The sequence below is a fragment of the Carcharhinus amblyrhynchos genome, chromosome 15 (assembly GCF_965287045.1).
Source record: "Carcharhinus amblyrhynchos chromosome 15, sCarAmb.v2.hapA, whole genome shotgun sequence".
NCBI lineage: Eukaryota > Metazoa > Chordata > Chondrichthyes > Carcharhiniformes > Carcharhinidae > Carcharhinus > Carcharhinus amblyrhynchos.
Window position 1 is genome coordinate 12,144,140 of NC_137338.1, and position 18,878 is coordinate 12,163,017.

At 46.0% G+C, this 18,878-nt stretch overlaps 1 protein-coding gene across 1 annotated transcript in view; it reads right to left on the reverse strand.

Annotated features, from left to right (window-relative positions):
• Positions 1–343: 343 nt before the first annotated feature.
• LOC145353069 (interferon-induced GTP-binding protein Mx3-like) overlaps positions 344–18,878 on the reverse strand; it is a 33,779-nt gene continuing 15,244 nt past the window's right edge. Inside the window, exons 7-13 of the mRNA XM_080203411.1 lie at positions 18,680–18,758; positions 18,394–18,516; positions 14,395–14,539; positions 11,993–12,151; positions 7,392–7,468; positions 5,189–5,452; positions 344–1,689 (exon numbers count right to left, since the gene is read on the reverse strand). Of these exons, the coding sequence (XP_080059537.1) occupies positions 1,462–1,689; positions 5,189–5,452; positions 7,392–7,468; positions 11,993–12,151; positions 14,395–14,539; positions 18,394–18,516; positions 18,680–18,758 (1,075 nt within the window). The 3' untranslated portion in view covers positions 344–1,461. The remainder of the gene's footprint in view (positions 1,690–5,188; positions 5,453–7,391; positions 7,469–11,992; positions 12,152–14,394; positions 14,540–18,393; positions 18,517–18,679; positions 18,759–18,878) is intronic.

An 18,878-nucleotide genomic window follows, 5' to 3' on the forward strand; every position in this document is an offset into this window, starting at 1 on the left:
TCGTTGTGTAGGCACACGCATGTTCAGTATGAATGATGATCCCTGCAAAGCGTGTGTTGGTGAGCACTTTCTGTTGTTGGGGCTCCCCCCCACTACTAACTTTGGGATAACCATCAGTGTTAAACTCCATTGCAGACTGTGCAGTAACTTTTTCAGATTGTCACTGCCGACACCTGCCTTTCTCTTGAGCCACTGGTAATTTTGCTAGTTTTCTGTGTAGCCAATATTTTATTCATTTTGGCTCCCAAGGATGTTGGTTGTGTATTTCTCCTGGATTTGCATGGATGGTTGGTATGAAAAATGTGAGTTCACCCTCCACTTATGAATGAGACTCAAGGCATCATTGGAAATTTTAATCTTTTAATGCACAGTATTGGCAAAGGAAGCGGAACAGCCTCTGTCGGTCGGTACATTTTGAAGTGAACTACTATAAAAGAATATTAAAACTTGAAGCTGGTTCTTTAATTTCCAATGCTTCAAAGTTGTCAGGATGCAATAAGATATTGACAATGACAATCTTAAAGGAATAAGGCTCAGTTACCAAGGTGGTGAGAATGCAAAGCCAGAAGGAAAGTCAGGCAACCTATGTAACATAAGAACATACCATCAATTTGGATGACAAAGGGTTAAAGGAGCAACTTATAGCACAGAGGAAAGTATATTGAATGTTGGTGAAAAAAATTGCTGTTCTATTTACACTTATTATGTTATGAATTGTCCTGATAAATCAAGTCAAAATGCTTTTCTTCAGCAATACACAAGTTCTGTACTCCAAATATAGAAAAATACATCAAGGGACATGTTGAGAAAGGTCAGTTTTTGCTTGTTCTCCCCTCTCTGAGAAGGCTTCTATTTATGATTTGTATGAGTAGCAGGATTACTCTTCATAACAATTTGATTTATTATTGTCACACGTATTAGGATACAGTGAAAACTATTGTTTTTTTGCACGCTATATAGGCAAGGTATACCGTACATAGAGAAGGAAAGGAGAGAGTGCAGACCTACCTCACACTAAGTTGATCTTTCTCTACGCCCTAATGTTACAGTCATAGCTAGGGCGTAGAGAAAGATCAACTTAGTGTGAGATAGGCCATTTCTTGATAGTAGCGGGGAAGAAGCTGTTTGTGAGTTGGTTAGTCTGTGATCTTAGGCTTTTCTATCTTTTTCTGGGTGAAAGAAGGTGGAAGGGAGTATGTCCTGGGGGGGCCGTGGGCCTTGATTATGCTGGCTGCCATTCTGAGGCAGCAGGAAGTGCAGAAAGAGGCAATGGACGGGAGGCTGGTTTGATTGATGGTTTGGGCTTCATTCACGACCCTTTGTAGTTTCTTGCGGTCTTGGATAGAGCAGGAGCCATACCAAGCTGTGATACAGCAAAGCTTTCCAACTCTGAGTTGGAAACTTCAGGCTTTGAAGATGAGCTGGGCGTAGTTTGGAAAGCTTCTTGACTTCCGATGACATTCAATAAAACTTGGCCAGATGATCCTGAGCTTGTGTCAGTCGGGCCAGTTTGTTTTTGAGGCTCTTCCTTTTCTCAGCAATGCTTCGCTCTTCGTGGAGATACTCGTCAATGTGATCCTTCTCCTGCAGAAGCTGAAGCATCTCAACCTGTAATTTGGAGGCAAACTCTTGCAGAACGTAATAGCCGATTATTAGGGGAATCTGGTCAGCCAATCGATCAGTTGCAATCTGAGGATAAAGGACAAAAGTGAAAAATAAACCATAAACTTCCTTGCAAATTCATTCCAGTAAATCCTCCAGCTCACTCAGATGAAGAATATTTGCATATTTTTGGTCCTTGCTCCGTGAGAGCAATAAAACCCCAACAATGTAGAAAGAGGCCATTCAACTCATCATGACTTTCTGGAAGAGCATCCCTTCCCTCTGCCCTATCTGCATATACCCGTGCATTTACCATAGCTAATTCACCGAACCTACCCACCTTCGGACACTAGGGGCATTTTCGCATGGTGAATCCACCTAACCTGCACATCTTTGGAGGAAACCGGAGCATCGGAGGAAATCTACGCAGACATGGGGAGAATATGCAAACTCCACACAGTCACCCAAGGCCAGAATCAAACCAGAGTCCCTGGCACTTTGAGGCAATAGTGTTAATCACTGTGTCTCTAACTAATTTCAGCTGAGGCAAGTTATATTGGGGAACATTGAGTAAAATCAGCCATGCAAATTAGTCTTGGTAAGCGTGCAAGTATACGGAAATAGGGTAGAGGGATGAGCCTGGGTGGAGTCAGTGGCCTCCCTGCGAGTTTGATGAGTCACCCTATGACCCTCAGAGGACCCCCCCATCCTCACCTCAACGGCAAAATCCCTTGACACTGAACCCACTTGCCTGAGTGCCAGGACTATGTTACTGCTCCAGGTCAGGCACAGGCCCAGCAGTGCTGAAGAGTTTCCAGCTCTCCAACTGGCCAGTAACTCTTGGGAGACATGATCTCCACCCTTCAGAAAGGAATGGGAACCCTGGCGCAGGTCAATAATTCTCCAACAGTCCCCGAATCAGACCAGGGCTCCCAGGGATGGCCAAGGTGCAGTGGGCCTGGGGTTTCAGCCCTATCATCGGGTATACCAACGCAGTCAACAAAATTCAAGTTTGTTTGTGTGGGAGGTGAGTTTGGCGGATGATGAATAATCTCCGTGGAACTGTACCTCTGATAGGCACTATCTTCTGAGGAAGAGGTAAGAGAACATTACATTGAAGGACAAACTGTTATTTTGGTTGGATTTATCAACTCGTTAACGAAAGGGCGACTGGGACTTGCTGGATTCTGAACACTGATTTTTCACACTTCCAAAAAAAAACCGTCTGTGAAATACAATTTAAGCCAATTACAAAGTGCATTTGGAAGTTCATGTTATCCTTTCGCAGAAGCCTATTGAGAGTGAGACTATGGGAATAAACTTTCAACAATTAGAAGTGGGTATAAACCGCCCAGAGCTTCTCCTCCTCTGCTGCTATTACCTTGGCAGAAAGTTGGCTGTCCCATCTATGAATGGGGTTTACGCTGGTCACAGTGATGGAGCAGATGAAGCCATGAGCCTATTGATTTCCCCCATGGGGATAAACCTAAGATACCATCTTAGGCTTTGCGGGCGTTTCAATGGATAGAAACCAATGACTAAGATTTTTCTTTCTCCCTTTTGCTTCCCAGGTTCTTACTGCATCATCATATGGGGAGGCAATGGCCTAGTGGTATTACTACTGGGCTATTAATCCACAGACTCTGGGGGCCCGGGTTCGAATCCCACCATGGCAGATGGTGAAATTTGAATGGAATAAAAATCTGGAATTAAAATCCAAATTACATTGAGGCTTTGGAGAGAGTAGAGAAAACGTTTACCAGGATGTTGCCTGGTATGGAGGGTATTAGCTATGAGGAGAGATTGAATAAACTGGGATTGTCCTCCCTGGAAAGATGGAGGCTGAGGGGCGACCTGATAGGAGCTTATAAAATTATGAGGGGTATAGATAGGGTGAACAGGTGGAAGCCTTATCCCAGGGTAGAAATAACAATTACAAGGGGGCACAAGTTCAAGTTAAGGGGGGAAAGGTTCAGTGGAGATGTGCATCTTTTACACAGAGATGGATGGGGGCCTGGAATGCACTGCCAAGTGAGGTGATTGATGCTGTTAGCGACATTTAAGACTTATCAGGATAGATACATGAATCAATGGGATATAGGGGGATACAAGTTGGTCTAGATTGGACAATATGATCGTCGCAAGCTTGGAGGGCCGAAGGGTCTGTTTCTGTGCAGTACTGTTCTCTGTTCTCTGTTCCTCGATGATTGGGAAACCACTACTGATTGTTGTAAAAACCCAACTGGTTCACTGGTGCTCATCAGGGAAGGAAATCTGTCGTCCTTACCTAGTCTGGGCTATATGTAACTCCAGACCCACTGCAATGTGGTTGACTCTTAAATGCCTTCAGGGATGTTCAATAAATGTTGACCCAGCCAGTGACACCTAGACCCCATGAATTAATTAAAAATAGGGAATTCTTCACAGCATCCTCGTTTTGTTGCTAGAAAGACTCATTCATCATTTCATATTTTAACTCATTACGCCCCAGAACTTACAGGTTTATTTGGTAGCATGAACTTTTGGATCACTGCCCCTTTATCAGATCATCACTCCGAAAGCTCGTGCTACCAAATAAACCTGTTGGACTTTAACCTGGTGTTGTGAGATTTATTACTGTGCCCATCCCAGTCCAACACTGGCATCTCCACATCATTGTTCTCAGGACTTCAAAGCCGTGGAACTTGTTATAGTCATAGAGGGATATGGTGCAGAAGAGGCCATTCAACCCATCGAGTATGTGCTGACAGAACTACACAGTCTAAATTAGTATCACTTTCCAACACTTGTCCCATAGCCTTGAATGTTTTGATGCTTCAAATACTTGTCTCATCTACACACTTTTTAAAAAGTTGTGAGGTTTCCCACTTCTACTGCCCTCCTAGCTTCTCCCAAATCTGCCAGTGGCTTCAGAATCTCAGCCAGGTTTCTCAATTATGAAGGTGTTTGGCAAGAAATGTCATGCTGGGATTAAGAACCGGAAGAGGGTTTGTAGGTGGCACGGTGGTTAGCACTACTGCCTCACAGCGCCAGGGACCCGGGTTTGATTCCCAGCTTGGGTCACTGTCTGTGCGGGGTCTGCACGTTCTCCCCGTGTCTGCGTGGGTTTCCTATGGGTGTTGCAGTTTCCTTCTACAGTCCGAAAGCTGAGCTGGTTAGGTGCATTGGCCATGCTAAGTTCTCCCTCAGTGTACCCGAACAGGCACTGGAGCATGATGACAAGGGGACTTTCGCAGTAATGTCATTGCAGTGTTAATGTAAGCCTACTTGTGACACTAGTAAATAAACTAAAACTATGAACTTTGACAATAAAACAGCTCTTACCATAGAGCTGACAACATAGTGAAATGCTGGTGAATATTATCTATCTGGTGAAACATTTTATTGTAAATTCTTTGATTAACTGACCAGTCATCATATTGCTTTCTACAGGATCTTACTTTGCATAAAAAGACTTTCACACAATATTTCTCGCACGCTAACCACGTGGAAATGTTGCTCGGAGCTGTATTAACATAATCTTTTTGTTCTATTTTAATTCCATACAATCTATGCGAATGTCTGTTTCCATCTATTCAGAACCTACCTTGTAGTATGTTTTCAGATGCATTGCCATTTCTTCAATGGTGGCTCCAGAGGCAGGCTGTTGTGAAACTCTTGAAGAGGTTTTTTTTGAAGGGTAACCATTTATATTCTCCACTAACTCTTCATCGTTTTTAGACTTTGCTTTGGTGAACTTCTGGCTGTAGATACTGTCCTGCGAATACACCATATTTTCAATCTTGAATTGTATTTGCAGCTGTGCTTCTGCCTGACTTTCCAGCTGTTTCCTTAGGTCTTCAGTTCTTACCTGGTAATACAGAAAGATGTCATCAATTGGTTAAAGTTAATTTATTATAGGTGTCACAAGCAAGGTTTAAATTAACACTGCAATGAAGTTGCCGTGAAATTGCCCTGGTCGCCACACTCTGGATCAATGCACCTAACCAGCACGTCTTTCAGACGGCAGGAGGAAACCAGAGAAAACCCACACGGACGCGGGGAGAATGTGCAAACCCCACACAGTGATCCAAGCTGGGAATCAAATCCAGGTCCCTGGTACTGTGAAGCAGCAGTGCTAACCATTGTGCCACCGTACTGCCAATACTGGACTGCTCTGATTTTAGATATGCAGTTTTCTCAATTTTGTCTTTGTGATTGGGATGGACAATTTATCTGGATAACAGAACAGTGCCAAGGATTAAATTACGAGGCTGTAATCATTGAAGTATCCCTATAGTGCAGAAGGAGGCCATTTGGCCCATCGGGCCTGCACCAACCACAATCCCACCCAGGTCCTATTCCTGTAACCTCACATATTTACCCTGTCAATCTCCCTGACACTAGGGTCAATTTAGCATGGCCTATCAACCTAACCCACACTGTGGGAAGAAACCAGAGCACCGTGAGGAAATCCACGCGGACACGGGGAGAATGAACCCAAGACTGGAATTGAACGTAGATCCCTTTGTACTGTAAGGGAACAGCGCTAACCACTGTGTCATCGTGTCGCCTACAACGTGTAGACTAGATTTTTATTTATTTGAGTATGACTGAAGGAGCAATTTGATTGAAGTGTTTCAGCTGGTAAAAGGTTTGATAGAGAAAAACTATTTGGTCTCGCGAGGCAGTCCAGAGCAAGAGGGCATAATTGTAAGATTAAATGGAGTTCAAATATTGTCTGTTGTCTAATTGGATGATGGACATGGTTCAAAGGACTGGATGAATTACACCTGCTCTTAAGGAAAACTGCCCAGGTGGCTTTCCCACCATCCTCCTGTCCGACATGGATCTGCCCTTAGTTTATGGAGAGTAGGGGGTGAGCGACTATTGGGGTTACCCAACAGCCCGCACTCCAACTGAGCATATTGAAGAAGGAAATAGATAGATGTCTAGACTGTAAAGGTGTCACTGGGTATGGGGAGAGTGCTGGAGAATGGCGCTGAGATAAAAGATCAGCCATGATCATAGTGAATGGTGCAGAAAGCTCGAAGGGCCAGATGGCCTACTCCTACTTTCTGTTTCTCAATGTTTCCATGAGGCCCTTAAGTCAGGAAAAGTTCATTTTACTAGTCATAAGTAAGGCTTCATTAACACTGCAAAGGCGTTACTGTGAAATTCCCCTAGTCCGGCACCTGTTTGGATCAATGCACCTAACCAGCGTGTCTTTCAGAATGTCAGAGGGAACCGGAGCACCCGGAGGAAACACACGCAGACACAAGGAGAATGTGCTAACTCCACATAGACGGTGAGCCAAGCCAGGAATCAAACCTGGGTCCCTGGAGCTGCAAAGCAGCAGTGCGAACCACTCTGCTACTGTGCTACTTGTTGAGCAGTTGATTCTGCGTTAAGTAAACTTACACCCAAAATGTTCTGTCTCTCTCACACTTGGGCAACACAGTGAATTTAGTGCTGGTAAAATGCCAGGTTTGTATGTCCCAAAAATTAGTTGTCAAATCAGACAACATATTCCTTCTGTTTGTAATCGACTGTGTACAGGCAATACTCAACCAGGCCGGGGTGGGTCGGGTCCACTGAGAATGGACACAAACCTTTGGCAACGTGTCTGCCTTTTCAGCAATTTCTTTTCAATTATACGTTCAACAATGAGCTCCCTCTGTCCCTACCCAGGGCCGTGGTGTTCACTGATACTCTATCAGCTAGACTCCATTCCAAATAATCCTGTAAATCAGTTCTGTGGGTGAAAGTGATGATCATTTTAAATCTGTGAGTTTGTCTCTACACGATACCTTGGCAGCTCTCAAGAGATTTGGGGTTCCTTGGAAATTGTAGACAGCAATGTCGTTAAAAGCCTCTCGCACAATTTCTACAGTAGAAAGTGGGAACAAACAATGACATATTGGTGAGCTAGACCTGGACAATACCCGAGCCTAGGCTGACAAATTACATTCGCAACAACAAATGCTAGCCGATGACATCAACCAAGAGAGAACTAACCATTGCCCTCATTGACATGACCGTTACTGAATCCCCCACTATCAACATCTTGGGGGTTACTGTTCATAGAATCCCTACAGTGCAGAAGGAGGTCATTTGGCCTATCGAGTTTGCAGCGACAACAATCCCACCCATGCCTTACCCCCATAACCCGGCGTATTTACGCCGCTAATCTCTCTGACCCAAGCATCCCCAGCCGCTAAGAGACATTTCAGCATGGCCAATGCACTCAACCCGCACATCTTTGGACTGTGGGGGGAAACCGGATCATCCGGAGGAAACCCACGCAGACACGGGGAGAATGTGCAAACTCCACACAGCCAGTGACCCAAGCTGGGAATCGAACCCAAGACCTCAGAGCTGTGAGGCAGCCGTGTTAACCACTGTGCCACCTCAGAAACTGAACTAAATCAGCCTTATAAACACTGTAGCTGCAAGAGCAGGCTCGGAGTTCTGCAGAGAACATCTCACCGCCTGATTCTCCAAAGCCTGTCCATCACCGACAGGGTACAAGCCAGGATGGTGATGGAAAACTCTCCACTTGTAAACCTCAAAAGAATTCACTTCTTTTCTTTCTTGTTCCAACAACACTTAAAAAACTAATCACCAGCCAAAAACAAAGCAGCTTGGCTGATCGCCATGCTGTTCACCACCTTAAACATTGGGTCGCATCCTCCAAGGTGTTGTATTTGCGAGGGAGGGGGGCAGTGAGAGGGGAGAGGGGCAGAAAGAGGAGGGGTGGAAGAGGGGGGAGGGGCAGAAGAGTGGGGAGGAGCGGAAGAGAGGGAGGGTCAGGAGTGGAGCCAGGGACGGGAGGGGTGGAAGTGGAAATATTCTGCTGCAAAATCCTGGTTTGCATGGCAACGGCCCAAAGTGCAAACTTCTCCTGGCTGATTGCCCTGCACTGGAAGCCATCTGAAATCAGAAACCGTGGATGGTTCCGACTGGGTTACATCAATAGTTACTCAGAGAAAGCTCAAAGAATTAAAACCTCTTCTAACTCCTGGGTAATCACTGTACGGAACCATAAGATTGTTTGAACCTCTTGGTCGCAGTTCAGTAAAGGAGGCATGAGTTCTACTTCTTCAAAAACTACCTTTATTTCTTTGAATCAACTTCACATACAATTCTCCCCAACACCCAGTGCCATATGTAACCCCCTTCATATATCTGTGACTTCCATTGGATAATTCACATCAAATTTGGACTTAATTGGAAGGCCTGTTAACCCTTCTTGACAAAGGTTCCCCTCCCACTCCAATCTAGTGCTGTAAAAAAGTGGCCACGTCCTCTTCGACAGATCTATTTTTCAATGACAGCACAGGGATGGACTACACTACTCGGATCTCCCCCACCCTGAGCTGGAAGGTTGGGTGAGATAGCAGGGGAAAAAGTTAAGATAAACGGCTAGGGGTACAATCTTACTTGCTGTTCATGCCACACTCTCACTGCAGTAAGGACGGAGAGTTTGGCAACCAGCCAAATCTCCCTTCACTACAGCAGGATGGAACAATTCCGCCAACATGAACAATGATAAGGTTCCGGCTGAGGGGCTGAATGGCAATCTGACGCCGATTGCCACTCTGATCAAGTTCAAGCCCAATATCCCCTTCACCACTGATGCATAGTGGCAACAGTATGCATCATCTTCAAGATGCACTGTGGCAACATACCAAGGCTCCGTCTACAGTGCCTCCCCACTCCACCATCTAAGTGGACAAGGACAACAAAGGCAGAGAGCATTAACACTTTCAAGTTCCCCATCAAGAGGCACACATCCTGATGTGGAATTATATTACAGTGGGAATTCCCTTCCTAACAGCACTGTGGGTGTATCTACACCACGATGGGCTGCAGTGGTTCACGAAGGTGACTCGCACTCACCTTCTCAAGAGCTTTTAGGGATGGGCAATAAACACTGGCCCAGCCAGCAATGCTACATCCCAGTGAAAAGATTGGATAATCAATTTCCTTGGTGCCCAATCCTGGGACCGAATTTTACATTTAGGCTAAACCAGATGTAAAGTCTCAGGCGCTATCTTCAGAAACCAGCTGGGTTTGGATAAACTGCACTCAATTCCTCTGCATATTACATTATGTTTAGCTGATTGTATTTGAGAGCATGGGAGTTACCACTGATCCAAACCATCACAGCTACTGTGCATGACCCACACTTTTGCCTCTCTATTAATGATCATTAGTTTCCTGCACTGAAACTCTCTGGATAGTAAGATTGGGGAAGTTTTTCCATCCCGTCCGCCAGGGGAATCATAATGGGTGTTGGGGGGGGGTGCGGGGAGAACCATGCAAAGGTCCATTGATCTTTGGGCAGGATTTTCTGCCTTTGGGGCAAATGCAGGTGTTAAACCCTGTCCAGAATATCTCCTTGCCCAAGGAGGCAACTTGGTCCAGTTGTCCTTGTAGACACACCATTTCTGCCAGTCCACCAGCCCACAGCAAACATCAATCGATGCCACTCACAGTCATAAAGTCAGAGAGGTTTACAGCATGGAAACAGGCCCTTTGGCCCAACATGTCCATGCCACCCTTTTTTAATCACTAAGCTAGTGCCAGTTGCCCGCACTTGGCCCATATCCCTCTATACCCATCTTACACATGTAACTGTCTAACTGCTTTTTAAAAGACAAAATTGTACCCACCTCTACTACTACCTCTGACAGCTTGTTCCAGCCACTCACCACCCTCTGTGTTAAAAAATTGCCCCTCTGGACTCTTTTATATCTCTCCCCTCTCATCTTCAGTGTTAGACACCCCTACCTTTGGGAAAAGGTATTGACTATCTAACTGATCTAGGCCCCTCATTATTTTATAGACCTCTATAAGATCACCCCGAAGCCTCCTATGATCTAGAGAAAAAAAATCCCAGTCTATCCAGCCTCTCCTTATAATTCAAACCAACAAATCTCAGTAGCATCCTAATAAACTTTTTCTGCACTTTTTCTAGTTTAATAATATCATAGAATCCTTACAGCGCAGAAGGAGGCCATTCGGCTCATCGAGTCTGCACTGACCACAATTCCATTCAGGCCCTATTCCCATAACCCTTCATATTTGCACTAGGGTTAATTTAGCATGGCCAATCAACCTAACCCACACATCTTTGGACTGTGGGAGGAAACTGGAGCAACTGGAGGAAACCCACGCAGATATGGGGAGAACGTGCAGGCTTCACACAGACAGTGACCTGAGGCCGGAGTTGAACCTGGGACCCTGGCACTGCGAGGCAGTAGTGCTAACCATTGTGCCACCCCTTGTTCTTGTGATTAACACTAACAGGAAAGCACTTGTTTGTGCCAGTTGACATTGCCAAATTGAGAGGACCACTTCCCCGTTCCTCATGTTTCAGACACTATACTCACACAGTGCTGTTCTTGCCACAGATTGGCAACACCTCTTCAATGGCAAAATGTGACTTTCAACTTACCAATTTATAAAGTTTATTTATTAGTAACAGGTACTATGACTTTATGACTGTGAGTGGCATTAATTGATGTTTGCTGTGGGCTGGTGGACTGGCAGAAATGAAGTGTCTACAAGGACAACTGGACCAAGTTGCCTCCTCGGGCAAGGAGATATTCTGCACGGGATTTACTGCCTGCATTCACCCCAAAAGCATAAAATCCCATCCAAGACCAATGGAACTTTGCATGGTTTCCCCCCTGTCCCCGCCCCACACCATTACAATCCCTCTGGCGGATGAGATGGAAAAACTCCCCCAACATTATTTACATTAACACTGCAATGAAGTTACTGTGAAATTACCCTAATCGCCACAGTCCGGCACCTGTTCAGTTCAATGCACCTAACCAGCACATCTTTCAGAATGTGGGAGGAAACCGGAACCCCTGGAGGAAATCCATGCAGACACAGGGAGAATGTGCAGACTCCACACAGACAATGACCCAAGCCGGGAATCGAACCCAGGTCCCTGGCGCTGTGAGGCGGCAGTGCTAACCACTGTGCCACCATGCTGCCCCCATGATGGCCTGAAATTACTACAGATATACTTCTGTCCTGCTGCCGGAACAGCACCGGAAGGGTCGAGGAAATCATCTTTCCGTGTGGAACGAGAGAAGAACAATTTTAGGCCATGGCTATTACTCCCCTGCAGAGGTCTGGGAAGAAGATTCATCAGTATCATCACTCTCTCTTCTTGTGGCCAGCCTAGTTGAAGTTTCAACTGATGCCAGAGAGCATCTTACAAATCTGCATTGTTAGGAGGAGTGAGGTAGGATGCAAATATATTCTAGGTCAGGACAGGACAACAAAGAAAAGAAGTGAAGTAAATTCTTTTGAGGTTTACCATCTTTCAACATTTAGTGAAGAATGGCTATGGTTCTTTGATGAAACAATGAAGCTTTAGTTGACTTACCTGTAACTTTCTTTAGTGTGAGAGTAGCAGGATGTTGCAGCTTCACAATCTGTTTCTTTACTATTGTTTCAAACGTCTTGTAGTTGACAAACCCGGGTAACTCACGCCCACGGTAAGACTTCTCATACTCCCGCACTTTATCATGCATCATTTCATAGACTATTGGTCAAAATAAATACATGGGAAATTGTCGCATTTTCAGGTCCACATGGTGATTAATTGTGTGGTTAAAAAAAAATCAAAATACTGCGGATGCTGGAATCTGAAACAAAAACAGAAAATGCTGGAAAATCTCAGCAGGTCTGACAGCATCTCTCTCATGGAGAGAGAGCTGAGCCAACGTTTTGAGTCTGGATGGTCCTTCAGCAGAGCTAAGAGCAAAGAAAATCAGAGGGGATTTAAGGTGTGGGTATGGGGGGGGGTGTGGTGTGTGAGGACAAAGGATATGTAAGTGAGGATGAAGAAGGCTGAGAGCGTCTATTAAGTGATCAGAACGTATGAATGGCAGAACAGAGGTACAGACTGATAAAGGGACTGCCTGAGGAATGCGGCACTTGCCCTGAAAGGAGGGGGGGGGTGGGGGCAGGGAGGGGGGGGGGGTGGTGATGGGATGGTGGCATGATGGAGAGCGAGAATGGAGAAGTGGAAAAATGGAAATGAGAATAAAGGGTGATAAAAATGGATGAATGAGATGAAGAGAAGAAATGAAATAAAATAAATGGAAATGGGGTGAAGACGGAGGAGACAGCTCATGCTCTGAACTTGTTGAACTCAATGTTCAGTCCGGAAGGTCAAGTCGGAAGATCGGGTGCTGTTCCTCCAGTTTGCATTAGGGTTTACTAGAACATTGCAAAAGGCCTAGGAGGACGGTATCGTGGCAGTCACAGTATATACAGTGCTTTACAGCTAATTAAATATTTTTGATTTGATTTCTTATTGTCATATTTGTTTATTTATTAGTGTCGCAAGTACGCTTACATTAACATTGTAATTAAGTTACTGTGAAAATCTCCTAGTCACCACACTCCGGCATCTGTTCAGGTACACTGAGGGAGAATTCAGCATGGCCAATGCACCTAACTGGCACGTTTTTTTGGACTGTGGGAAGGAACCGGAGCAAACCCACGCAAACATGAGGAGAATATGCAGACTCTGCACAGAGAGTGACCCAAGCCGAGAATTGAACCCGGGTCCCTGGCGCTGTGAGGCAGCAGTGCTAACCACTGTGCCACCAACTACATATTGGGATACAATGAAAAGTATTGTTTCTTGCGTGCTACACCGTCAAAATATACCATTAATAGAGTACATAGGGGAGAAGGAAAGTATTGCAGTGTAGTCATGTTGTAATGTATGAAAAGCTGAAATGAACAGTAAGATCCCATAAGCAACAAGGGGCCATCTATTTTAATGATGTTGATTGTGGAAACTATCTGAAAGGTTAGACATCTCATATGAAGGATGGGACATCAAAGAGCACTCATCATCAGTGCCACTTTAGAGCACCATCTAGATTTTAGTGTTCAAATCCCACAGCCAGCTTATGCAGAGCACCTGAGCCAGAGCTGACATCATTTGTACTTCTCTTCCTTCTCTCAACTCAGAAGCCAAGGGTCTAGAGGCATACTATGTGTAGTAGAAGGGTCTGATATAATGCAAAGTTAATGTGGGACTGGGTACAGTACCAAAGGGTGGCACGGTGGCTCAGTGATTAGCACTGCTGCCTCACAGCCCCAGGGAGCCAGGTTTGATTCCTCACTTGGGCCATAGTCTGTGGAGTTACGGGGACGTGGCCTGGGTAGGATCAAAAAAAAAGTGGGACGGTGCAGACTAGATGGGCCAAATGGCCTCCTTCTGCACTGTAGGGATTCTATGAGTCTTAACGGAGATTGCGGCTTGGGTCACTGTGTGCGTGGGGTTTGAACCTTCTCCATGCGTCTGTGTGGGTTTCCTCTGGGTGCTATGGTTTCCTCCCACAGTTTGAAAGATGTGCTGGTCAGATGCATTGACCTGAACAGGCGCTGGAGTGTGGCGACTAGGGGAATTTCACAGTAACTTCATTGCAGTGTTAATGTAAGCGTTACTTGTGACTAATAAATAAATATACTGTTTTGTTTTTATACGAATAGATAAATTTATTTATATAAATAGATAAATAAATAAGCTGCCTCAAGAATGGGAGAATGAACATGGGGAGGTTTAAGAATATCTGTGACTGATGGACACTTGGACAATCCTGATGGAATACAGTAAAAGATAAAAGATTCTCCAGCCTGGTTTAATTAGATATAAATATAATTTCTCTAATTTTCGATCAGAAATCCTTGCTTGGCTCTGACGGGACTAAAAGAACAAGCTTTCAAAATAACCTGACTGTTGCCTCTATTTTGTTTTGCACTCACATAGTTTTTTAACTTTATCCAGCTGAATTTTCCAGTTTTCAAACTCCATGCGTACTTTTGTGAAGCACCTCTCCTCCTTGATGCAATCTTCAGGCTCCTCCCCTGTAGATAAACTCCTGAGGTTTTCACCAAAGCTACTGAGTTTCTGTGGACAAAACCAGACACAGTGAAAATGGTGATCACTTGTTGCTCCTCATGGTCTTGAACTATGGTTGCTTGGGGAAACGCTCTGTTGGAATGAGTGATTGCTTTGGGGAAGTGGTAATTATTCATTTGTGGGGCATAGGCTCTGCCGGCTGGCCAGCATTTATTGCCCACTCCTAGTTGCCCTTGAGAAGGTGGTGGTGAGCTGCCTTCTTGAATCGCTGCAGTCCACGTGCTGCGGTTTCACCCACAATGCCATTAGGGAGGGAATTCCAGGATTTTGACCCGGCGACCGTGAAGGAATGGAGGTATATTTCCAAGTCAGAATGGTGAGTGGCTTGGAGGGGAACTTGCAGGTGGTGATGTCCCCATTTATCTGCTGTCCTACTCCTTCTAGATGGAAGCGGTCATGGGTTTGGAAGGTGCTGTCTAAGGATCTTTGGTGAATTGCTGCAGTGCATCTTGTAGATAGTTCACACTGCTGCTACTGAGCATCGGTGGTGGAGGGAACAGATGTTTGTCGATGTGGTGCCAATCAAGCGGGCTGCTTTGTCCTGGATGGTGTCAAGCTTCTTGAGTGTTGTTGGAGCTGCTCCCATCTAGGCCAGTGGAGCATATTCCATCACACTCCTAACTTGTGCCTTCTGGATGGTGGATAGGCTTTCGGAGTCAGGTAATCTCAATGAAGTACTTAAATTAGTGAATCACTTTGATTTACTCTATAAAAGCAAGGTTCTGCGGATACTAGAGATCTGAAATAAATACAGAAAACTCTGGGAAATCTCAGCAGGTCTGGCAGCACCTGTGGGGAGAGAAACAGGAATTTTGCCGTAATCTTTCAGAGTATCAGGCCCTGATTGAAAACTGGCTCTCCAGTGGTACAGCTGAGTTTTTAGACCCAATTTTCTGGCACTGTGAAAACTTAATCACTGGGTGGGGCTTACAATGTCACTCTGCCAGAGCAGGGGCTGATAAAAGACAGTAAGAACTGCTCCACAGATATTAGGACACGAAAATCTCTCTCACAAGCCCCAGCGTAGGACACTGCCTGGCCATGCCCCCCCAGCCCCCACCCACACCCCCCACCACCGTGAATTATATTACCTTTGTGCCTCCCCCCTGCCCCCCCCCACACCCACCCCCCCGCCCCCACTCCCCGCCCCCACCCCCCCAGCGCCCCCGCACCCCCCCACCCCCCCCCCGCACCCCACCCACCCACCCCCCCGCACCTGCCCACCCACCCCCCCGCACCCGACCCCCCACCCCGCCCCCCCCACACCCCACCCCCCACCCCCCCGCCACCCACCCCCCCTGCTCCTGCCCGCCCCCCCCACCCCGTCCCCCCACCACCCCCCCGCTCCTGCCCGCCCCCCCCACCCCCGCCCCCCCTGCGCCCCCCACCCACACCCCCCTGCCTCCACCCACACCCCCCCGCCCCCCACCCACACCCCGCTGCCTCCACCCACACCCCCCCGCACACCACCCCCCGCTCCCGCCCCCAACCCCCCCACCCCCACCTGCCCCCCCGCCCCCACCGCCTCCCCCTGCCCCCCCGCCCCACCCCCCAGGGCAATCCCCTCGACAGGGGGGCCTTTATAAACCTGCGATAAAACTTGCCAGTGAATATTCACTGGGAGAAGGGGAGGGATATCATGTGACTCGGGACTCGCTCACTATATTATCATTTATCTATTTACTTTCATTCGTGGGACATGGGCGTCGCTGGCTGGCCAACATTTATTGTCCATCCCGAGTTGCCCGAGGGCAGTTGAGAGTCAACCACCTTGTGGATATGCCGGTGTTGGACTGGGGTAAACACAGTAAGAATTCTGACAACGCCAGGTTTAAGTCCAACCAATTTATTTGGTAGTAAACTCACTAGCTTTCGGGGTTAGTCCCTTCGTCAGGGACTTTTTACTGTGTCAACCACCTTACCACGGATCTGGAGTCACGTGTAGGCCAGACCGGGTAAGGATAGCAGGTTTTCTTCCCTCAAGGACATTAGTGAACTCGATGCGTTTTCCCCACAATCGACAATGGTCATCAGTAGATTTGTAATTTCAGACTTTTTTTATTGAATTCAAATTCCACCATCTGCTGTGGTGGGATTCGAATCCAGGTCCCCAGAATGTTTGCTGAGTTTCTGGATTATTAGTTCAGCCATAATACCACAGATGATATAGGCCGTGGCTCCCCTAAATTGCATTGCAATGAGGTTCTTGCCTTTTAGGGGCAGGAACCTCATTACATCACTGGTGGGGAGTTGAGGGGGGGGCATGGAAAATTGGGAAGCAAGATCTCACCGGCGAGATATTGTACCCATGTCGCCATTCACGTTGATGATGAACACAAACGCAAAATTGCACCTCGTGTTTACACAGAAGAATCACGTTGGACTTAAAACTGTTTCCCTCTCCACAGACGCTGCCTGACCAGCTGCATTTTTCCAGCAAGTTTTTTTTAATTTGAGTTACTACATATGATGGAGAAGGTGCTAATTTTTAAATGTTGTAATGTCAACACATAGTAAAGAAACTTTGACCTAGTTGGATCTTCCAGTCTCTATATGGTTGTACCATGGAATTACCCTGGAAAATGCCTGGGAGATCTCTTGGAAGTCCCCACACAAAGATCCTGCATCTGGAATTCTCCAAAACTCTTGAGGGTAGAATTTTAAGAATGGCAACCTGAGAGTTGGGGTCCAACGCCAAGTCCCAGGTGTTCGGGGTAGGATGGTAGGGTATTGCCGGTTGGTTTGGGAGGGAAGCAATTGTGGCATTGGTGGTTAGGCCATCAGGCAAGGGTCTTGGAGCTCCAATGTCCTGGGTGGGGTAGGCCACTGCCTCCCCATGATGCAAAGTACACTGAAATCAGCAGTGATTCCATCAGACAAAATCTTCATCCATTCCACATAAAGCCCACAATGTAAGACAGGGTTAAGCCAAGAGTAGAAACTCCTTCGAGAAAGGGTTCCTTCATTTCTGTCATTAAAAGGCCCAGATGTAGCGTTGATAGACATTGGAAGTCAGGCATATCCCTGACTTATCCCCCATTCTACCATTAACACCAATCCAGGGGAGTAAACCTGGTTCAGTGAAGAGTGCCAGATAGCATGCCAGGAACAGCATGTCATGGGGAGGCGATGGCCCAGTGGTATTATCGCTAATGTTATGGGGACCCAGATTCAAAACCCACCACAGCAGATGGTGGAATTTGAATTCAATAAAAAATATCTGGAATTAAGAATCTATGACCATTTGGGATGGAGATGAGGAGACATTTCTTCACCCAAAGAGAGGTGAGCCTGTGGAATTCATTACCACAGGAAGTAGTTGATGCCAAAACATGAAATGTATTCAAGTGGCGGCTGGATATAGCAGTTGGGGCAAATGGGACCAAAGGTTACGGGGAGAAAGCAGATTAGGCTTTTGAGTTGGCCAATCATCTATGATCGCGATGATTTGGTGAAGCATGCTAGAAGCGTCAAATGGCCTCCTCCTGCTTCTAGCTTCTATGTTTCTACGTTACTAATGACCATGAAACCATTGTCAATTGTCAGAAAAACCCATCTGATTCACTAATGTCCTTTAGGAAAGGAAATCTGCCGTCCTTACCTGGTCTGGCCTAGATGTGACTCCAGAGCAACAGCAATGTGGTTGACTCTCAACTGCCCTCCAAGGGCAACTTGGGATGGGCAATAAATGCCGGCCAGCCAGTGACACCCATGTTCCACAAATGACTAAAAATAAGTCAGAATTCTGGCCTAATTTAGGATCCAGAGCCAACGGAGTCATATTTGTCTTGTTGTTAGGTTTGACGCTTTTTTTTTACTTATGTCGAGTATGAGATACCAACCTGAATCATGAAAGTTACTTTCTCATGACTTGTTTCTGGAACTCCTTCACCATATATTTCCAATTCTTTGGACGTTGCACAGACTTTGTCTCCAATTTCCTTTTCTAAATCAGGCAAGGATTTCTTTTAAAAAAAAAGTGAAAGGAGATGATTTTTGTCTAAAACTACGAACGTGCAAAATCTCATTGATTTAAAAAAAATCAAAAAATTGGTTTTAAAAGTGATTGATTTTAACCTCTGGAAATGTGAATCATGCTGAACCATAAAGCATTTGGCAAAAACTTACTAGAATGTGCTCAACGAGTTCAGTTGTGAGTCTATCAGCCAAGCATGGAATGGTGGCCTTCTTATCATCCAAAAGAGACCTGGGGAGCAAAGAAATTGCACACCATCTTAGTCACATGGCAAGTATTCTCTATGAACATCCTGGACATGGATATGTAACTGGTCATGAGTGACACTGAGTCGTAGAGACATACGGCCCA